Source organism: Choloepus didactylus, chromosome 2, assembly GCF_015220235.1.
Source record: "Choloepus didactylus isolate mChoDid1 chromosome 2, mChoDid1.pri, whole genome shotgun sequence".
NCBI lineage: Eukaryota > Metazoa > Chordata > Mammalia > Pilosa > Megalonychidae > Choloepus > Choloepus didactylus.
Genome location: NC_051308.1, coordinates 129,029,578 through 129,037,702, shown reverse-complemented (window position 1 = coordinate 129,037,702; position 8,125 = coordinate 129,029,578). Strand labels below are relative to the sequence as shown.

The 8,125-nt window shown below is 38.4% G+C and overlaps 1 protein-coding gene across 5 annotated transcripts; it reads left to right on the top strand.

Annotated features, from left to right (window-relative positions):
• The first annotated feature begins 443 nt into the window (after positions 1 to 443).
• Positions 444 to 5,198, top strand: C2H1orf162 (chromosome 2 C1orf162 homolog). Of its 5 annotated transcripts, none has more exons than XM_037826382.1 (6): positions 444 to 574; positions 2,584 to 2,631; positions 3,449 to 3,518; positions 3,951 to 4,057; positions 4,364 to 4,413; positions 4,671 to 5,198. In XM_037826382.1, exons 2-6 carry the CDS (start codon positions 2,595 to 2,597, stop codon positions 4,809 to 4,811), a joined length of 405 nt encoding a protein of 134 aa, XP_037682310.1. In that variant the 5' UTR covers positions 444 to 574; positions 2,584 to 2,594; the 3' UTR covers positions 4,812 to 5,198. The 5 variants fall into 5 exon arrangements, with proteins under 5 accessions (XP_037682310.1, XP_037682314.1, XP_037682312.1 ...); XM_037826386.1 differs by having other exon boundaries at positions 455 to 515; XM_037826384.1 differs by having other exon boundaries at positions 512 to 574; positions 683 to 2,631.
• Positions 5,199 to 8,125: the final 2,927 nt, after the last annotated feature.

Genomic DNA, 8,125 nt, shown 5'->3' with positions numbered 1-8,125 from the left:
TCTCTCTGAAATATCCAAACTGTCTGACCCATAGCATTTATTTAATGAATAGACTTATTTACATTATTTTATGAATAAATATTTCTTTATAAATAAATGGCTTACTTTCCCTTTAAAGAGAATTTAACCCTCTTAAAGTCTACATAGCTAGTGCTTAGCTCTTACACTGTTTTTTTCTTCTTTCTTGAAAACAGCCTCACATCCCTGCTTAAAATAGAGAGTATAAGATTCTTCATGACAATTATCGTGTCAAACTGTTGTAACACCCACAATATCTGCATGGAGGTTAATGTAAATACTCAGTAAATAATTAGAAATAATTTTGCTCTCCACCTAAGTTCCCTGCATTTGTGTGTCAAAAGATACAAAACAAGCTTTCTCTGGTTATGGGGAAAAAAAAAAGAGGAAGTCTATTCTGGAGCTTACACAAGATCTTTGCAACACATACTTGGTGGCAGCGGCACTGACGGTTATCTTTATTTCATCATTTCCCAAAGATAGGAGTAGCAAAGGAGGTGGGTGAAAAGTTCACTCTCAGACAATTGAATCTCATGACGTGACTTTTTCTTGAAAGGTAAATGCTTTTACCACATTCCTTTAAACTAGATGAAATAATCATTCACCAAGAGAAAATGCTAATAGTTGGTGGCTTTCCTCTTTTTATCTTTTTAACTTTCGGCAGGGGGAAGGGTAGCATTTGAATGGCTGCATTTAGTTGGTGGATTTTATGGCAGTGAGTAAGATTTTCCAGTGCTGGATGGAACATGAAAAAGTATATATAGTACCGTTTCTATTTTAATTTATGCTTCTGTCAAATGTTTTGGATTGTTGTCTTCGAAAGGAAATGTGTTTCCTGCTTTTCTTGGCCTGAATCTGTAAGTAGCTATTTCCCTGTGACACTGTGTGACAATTTTGTCTTTCCAGGAGGGATGACCTAAGTTTTTAAAAGTGGCTATGGTAATGTTTCTTTGGGATGGTTGTAAATTCAGAGCCACTGATGTGAAGGCTAGAATTTTAGAGAAACCTATGGTCCTCTCCTCTTCCACTTTCCCTGAGGTAGAGCCTAGTACAAGATATGACTCTATTCAGTCAAAGACACATTTCATTATTTAAGAATGACTGTACCAGTACTTTATGGTGTTCTGCAAAGAGTACTGTTGACTTATAAACTAAGAAATGCAGCAAAAAAAGTGCTAGAAAAATCGTTACCACTGACAGTTCTGCTGTTGACTACAGCTTCCCTATTCATAGAGCTCAAACGTCTCACCAAATTTCCTGCTTAGTACCCTTCTTATCGCACTACAATCTGTGATCTAAAAATGTTTTGTCAATTGTAAGGTACTTTGTAATGTTGCTGTTGTAACTGGTACATGGGAATGAGATGTTCTTCTGCTAACCCTCACACATGTCCAAGGGCTTGGAAATTAACTTTTGGGAGCAGAACAATAAAAGCATGTAATTGATGACATTTTTTGTCTGAATAAATTACCTTAAAATACAGCAGAAATAGCAGAGCCAAAAATTTTATTATGTATTTGCCTGAATATGAAGCTAAAAATGGGGCCTTCAAAAAATAATCAGGGTTACATACAAAGTTTTACACACAAAAAAATGTTCATTTCATTGTTATTTATTTAAATAAAAATTGGAAACAGTTTATGTCAAGAAGCAGGGAACTGGTTAAGCATGTTATAGTATATAGATAAAACAGAAAGATCTATCACCATTAACAATATTTATAAATGTTTTCAGTAGCATGGGAGATTGTTTACGATAAAATGCTTCATGTAAAAGGAGGATATAACCTCTAACTTGAAGAAGTATTTCAACTAGCTTTTTAAAAAAATGCATGGAAGTACAACTAAAAGGAAATATGCCAAAATGTTAAAAGTGAGTAGTGGGAGTTTGGATATCCTACTTTTTTACATATATATTTTGGTACCAAAAAAAAAATTGAAAGGGAATATATAGAAGGCTTACCAAAACAAGTAAAATCATAGCCCAAACAAAGATATTGGCCTACTAGAAAAGACAACCTGTGAACTGAATAGAGATGTCTGACGGAGTCTAGAAGAAGGACCTCCAAAGGCAAGTTTGTCAAAGTGTAACCAAATCAGCCAGGGAAAAGGGAGGTGGATGCATCACACCTAGATGTTAAAATCATCCATTCATCTTCTCTCATACTTACTTCAATTCCATGCTAACCAAGAAAAATTATAATTATAATTTGGCTTCCTTTTGGATGTTCTGACAGATGGAACACACTGGTTATACCAACGTGTTCCTTATGCCATTCCAGTTTATGCATCAGTCTCCTGTCAGCTTGGTTGTGGAAATCAGTTCTGGAGACATCGGTCAATTCTTGGTTCTCTAACAAGATCAGATTTCTGGAGCTGCAAAGCTAAGGACCAGCTGCTGAACTGTGGTAACACCACCATGTAGTCTGTGACCGCTGGCCTGATTAGAACACCCATGACTTACTATTCTAATTATTGTTCTTATATTAATATCACAGTCTCAGATTTGGCTCCTCAGCTGCTCCTCTTTTCCAAGTTTTCTAAGAGTTGCCTTTTTTATTCTCAGGAGAAGGCAGCATGGGAGGAAATCCCTCCACACCTAAACCCACCACTGGTGAGTTCAGGACAGGAACCATTACTGCCTCATTGTTCACTTGAAATAAACTGGAATAACTGGAAACTGTGCTGAATGGCTATGATGGGATGGCACTGCCTAGTGCACTTCTGAAATTGGAAGAATAAGATTTAACCTCAATGCAGAATCTACTGGTAGGAGAGTGAAAAGAGAAACCAGAGAGAACCAAATGAACCTCCAAATTTGAATGACGAGTGTCTTCTGTGCTCGATACTATACAAGCTGGGTACTTTAAGAGGATCGAGTTAACTTTCCTTGCTGCTGCCCTATGTGTGGCATAGGAATCTGGAACTGACCCTGGCTGCCCTTGGCTAGGCACTGTTAATAGCTGCTTGCAAACAAACGAGCAAACAGAAAAGAAAGCAGCAGTTTGCATAGCCAAACTGACTTGGAAATGTTGGGTGTGGGTTTCACTTCAGGTCTCTACTCCCTAGCCTTGTGATCCTCTACTTAGGTCAGAAGGGGCGTATCTCCCTAGGGGTTCCTATCAAAACCTCAGGTTATCCTTCCCCTGCCAATCTATAAAGGGAGAGACCTGAGACGCTTATTAAAAGAACATGCGGTGCTGTGAAACACTAGACTCTTCTTTCATTTTTGTAGCTGATATTTAAGTTCCAGTTCTAATTTTCTTTTTAAAGGATTCAGAATCTAAAAATAACATCCTCCTTTATTTAGAGTCACAGTCCAATCATTTGTCACTCATCGTTAGGCAGGATGGGGCCCCTGGGGACACTTAATCTGCAAGGATGTCATGAGAAGTGGCAGAAACATTAATCCCTTTCCTGTTCTCTTGTAGACACCCTCTTCTTCACGACAGCCCCACCGGCTACTGCCTCTACACCCTTCCTCACTAACTGCCCCACCAAGTAAAGGAGCATCCTCCCTCCTGTTTCATCTTGTACCACCAAGGCCTTGGCTTGGGGAGTTGTGGGTGGGGATTTAGGGAGTGGGAACCAGAAACTGAGAGAACCAAATCAGTTTTTTGATCTTAGGAATGTGGTTCTTAATTTGGGGTCCCCTGAGCTTCAGGAGATCCATGAACCCCCCTAAACTTAAAAGAAAAATTTGCTGTATGTGGGTCTATGAACATTTGGTGGGGGTTGAGGGGGTAGGGGAGTGGTAAGAGTCAAAAGCTTTCACTGAAGTCCCAAATGGATCTGGAACTCGGAAATAAAAGTTGAAAACCAGTGGATGAGAGTGAAAGTCAACTAATTGGTGTGAAAACAATTTCGGGGGTTGCCGATAGTGGGAAAGGCCTTCAAAAAGCTCAGCAGTTCATTTCCTCCCTTTTTTCACAGAAACAGCAAAGGTCTTCTTCATTTGATTTTGGCCTTTTTTGCGGGGGTTCTCCTGACACTGCTGCTGATGGGCCTTGTCTTCCTCATCATAAAGAGCTACAGAAAACGTAAGGTGTCTCCACGAGATGGAACAGTCTGTCTTTCTCTGCCATGGAGAACAGAGTCAGCTATGAGTGGATAATGGGAGGTGGCAGAAGCAGGGAAGGGAATAAAACCTGCTTAGCACACCCTCTGCAGCTGGGGCCCTGGAATCCTTCACTTCTCTTCCTTCCTGCTCTCCTCACCCTCCACTTTTCCCACTCAACACCTCCTTTCCACCCTTCCCCTTCATCCAAGATTGTAAGGAAAGACTTCTGATTCCTCTAAGCCCCACTGGTGAGACTTGTCCTTCTTCTTTCTGGCACTTGTGGCAGGTCACTCCAGATCTCCAGTCCTGGATCCTTGCTCAGATCCTCCAAACAAGGTAAGGTGACCACACCGTTCCCTGGACACGGAAGGCCTGCTGCCATGGGAATTTCCCTCTCTTCTCGAGATCAGAATAAGTGGCATTGCCTTCTGGACACTGAGCACAAGACTATTTGAAGGGTATTCCTGGTCCATTAGGGTCTTCTATGGTGCTCTAGACCAAAGCTTTCCAAACCTCAGCTTGCTTCTAAAGAGGACCTTAATTCCTTTCTCCAAAACTCAATTCACTCATTTCTCCTTTTTCTTCCTCTGCAGCTTTCAGCCATCCCGGAGGAGGCACTTACCTATGCCAGCATGACTTTCCAAATCTCAGAAGAAAAAAGCAATCGCTTGACTGCAAACTGTTCTGCAGACTTGGATTCCACTGTCTATACTCAAATTAAAGTGGCAAACTAAGCCTCTCTTTCCAAAGGAACTTTAATGCAGTTCCTCTCATCTTGGCTCCATCTTTGTACATTGCTTTCCCTTTTTTTTTTTTTTTTTTTACAAATTTTGGACCACAACCTGTGTGAACCTCCAATCAAAGTTGTTTGGGTATGATCTGGCAATATTATCAAGCAGGTTTGAAGACCACTAGTCAGTATTTTTCCTGGCTAGAGAAAGGATTACTGGCCCTCCCCCTTGGACCCTTGAGGGCTGAGACTGCCTCCCTCGTTCCATTTCAAAGTGTGTGGTACAGAGCTCAGTGCACAGAATAGTCACTCAGCATTACTGATCAACTTTGGAGAGCCAATGAAATGAACAGTCTTTCAAGAATTTCAAATAAAGGGGAACACTCTGCAATGTTGGCTCCTTCTTTAACATTTATTTGTCTCTGATACCTTCTCTAGAGGTCAGGAATAGAAGTCCAGAGCTCATCCACAGCCAGAAAAGACTAAAAGATAGAGAGGTGATGGGTTCTGGAATAAGCTCAGGATTGACTGGAGTGCAAATTTCAAACTCTGGCACTAACCAGCTGCATTATTATGGGCAAGTTTGTTAATCTTTTAAAGCCTCAGCTCCTTCATCTTGAAATCAGAGCTAATAACACTTACCTCTTAGAGGTACTGTGAAGATTAAATGAGATACCAGATGTATAAGCACTCTAACCATCCTAGAGGTCTGGACAAATATGAGATACTGATTATGTTAAACACTATTCAAATGTGGAATCCTATCTCCTTGCTATAGTATAAGGGAACTGTATAACATTATTTGGGAACCCAAGGTCAAGTTAATTTAAGCATAACCCAAAAAATCCTGATCGATAATCCCATAGACAATCCCAATAAAAATAATATTTTCAACTAGACAAGGTTACTCTTAAATTCCTGTGTAAACAACGAGCAAGAAAGCAAGTCCAGGAAAATTCTTCAATTAAAAAAAAAAAGTAATGTGAGAAGGCTAGTCTTACCAGTTAATTAAAATTACTGTTTTATTCACTATAATTACATGGAACTTTGAATACGAACTGAGATATGGTAGGTTTGCATAGGTTAGAGTGAAATAGTAACACATCCCAAAGTAATTTGGGCAGAAATAAAAATATATATTGCAGGGCCCCCCTGAAGAGCCAGGGGAAAATGCAGAAGTGTTGTACTTCCTCACCTGGATTGTTGCTGATGTTCTCATAAACATTGGTGACTGATGGCTTGATGTGCTGAGCTCTCTGTTTTGGAGCTGGCCCCTATGAAGCTTGTTGCTGCAAAGGAGAGGCTAAACTTGCTTATAATTGTGCCTAAGAGTCTCCCCCTGAGTGACTCTTTGTTGCTCAGATGTGGCCTTCTCTCTCTAACTGAGCCACCTCGGCAGGTGAACTCACTGCCTACCCACCCTATGTGGGATATGACTCCCAAGGATGAATCTGGACCTGTCATCGTGGGATTGAGAACATCTTCTTGACCAAAAGGGGGGAAGCAAAATGAAATGGAATAAAGTTTCACTGGCTGAGAGATTTCAAATGGAGTCGAGAGGTCACTCTGGTGGACATTCTTATGCACTATATAGATAACCCTTTTAGGTTTTAATGTATTGGAATAAGTAGAAGTAAATACCTGAAACTATCAAACTCCAACCCAGTAGCCTTGACTCTTGAAGGCGATTGTATAACAATGAAACTTACAATGGGTGGCAGTGTGATGGTGAAAACCTTGTGGATCGCACTCCCTTTATCCAGTGTATGGTTGGATGAGTAGAAAAATGGGGACAAAAACTAAATGAAAAATAAGGTGGGATGGGGGGGATGATTTGGATGTTCTTTTTTACTTTTATTTTTTATTCTTATTCTGATTCTAGTGTAAGGAAAATGTTGAAAAATAGATTGGGGTGATGAATGCACAACTATATGATGGTACTGTGAACAGCTGATTGCACACCATAGATGATTGTATGGTATGTGAATATATCTCAATGAAACTGAATTTAATTAAAAAAATACTGTTTCATTAAGTGTGACTAATTAAAACAATATGATAATGATGCATAAATAAATCAAGTAGAATAAAAAAAACAGAAATCAACCAAAATGTATAAAGAAATTTAGAGTATGATGAAGATGGCATATCAAATCATTTGGAGGACAATAGTTTATTCTTCATTAAATAAATGGTGTTGAGACAAATAGGCAGCCACATAGAAGAAAATAAAATTGGACCCATATCTTACTCCTTATATGAAAATAAATTCCAGATGTATCAAAAATTTACCTGTGGGGTGATAGAAAAGTTGTAATTGATGGTGGTGATGGTAGCACAACATTGTGAATGTAATTAACGCCAGTGGATTGTAGATTTGAAAGTGGTTAAAATGGGTAATTTTAGGTTGTATATATGTTACCACAATAAAATTTTTTAAAAACCATAGAACTATGGTTAACTAAACTATGGGCTACAGTTACTAGTATAATTATAATAATATTGTTTCATCAATTGTAACAAAAGTACCACACTAATGCAACATGCTGACAATAGGGAAAACTGTGGGTGTGAGGGAGAGGTGTATGGGAATTCTGTACTTTCTGCATGATTTTTCTGTAAACCTATAACTTCTCTAATTTAAAAAAGTAGAAAAAATAATCACTAAACAAAAAACAGTGATCCATGAATGGAAAAAAATAACTGTAAAAAAAGAGAGAAGGAAAGAAAGGAAGGAAGGAAGGAAGGAAAGAAGGAAGGAAGGAAGAAACAAAGAAGGAAACAAAGAATGAAACAAAGAAAGAAACAAAGAAAGAAAGAAACAAAGAAAGAAACAAAGAAAAAAAGGATTAGAAGAAAACAATCTCAAGAGTGAAGCAGGCCTTTTGAATGTATGAACAAAGCTCAGAAACCAGAAAAGATTGATAACATGACTTATAAAATACCATTAAAACATTCAAAAATAATCACACAGAGCAAGCACTATTTTTTCTTAATATATAAAGAGATCTTATAAACCAATTGGAAAAAAAAATCAACAACCCAATAGAAAAAAAAGGACAAAAGATAAGGTTGGAAAATTCATAGGAAAGGAAATATAAATGGCTCTTAAATATAAGAAAAAATAACTCAACTTCATTCCTAATAAGAGAACTACTAATTAGAACTACAATTATATAACGTTTTCTATCAGTAAGATTAACAAAATCCAAAAAATTTGCTAACAAACCATGTGGGCGGGCTTTTGGGATACCAAAACACACATAACACTGCTGGTGGAAGAGTAAGTTAACACAACTACTAGGGAAAGCAATTTGG

Bases quoted from the DNA above. Each gene is read 5' to 3' on its own strand.
- C2H1orf162 (XM_037826382.1), top strand. From the start codon at position 2,595: ATGGGAGGAAATCCCTCCACACCTAAACCCACCACTG. The intron at 3,519-3,950 runs GTAAAGGAGCAT...CTTTTTTCACAG, and splicing joins CTCACTAACTGCCCCACCAA to AAACAGCAAAGGTCTTCTTC. The intron at 4,414-4,670 runs GTAAGGTGACCA...CTTCCTCTGCAG, and splicing joins GCTCAGATCCTCCAAACAAG to CTTTCAGCCATCCCGGAGGA.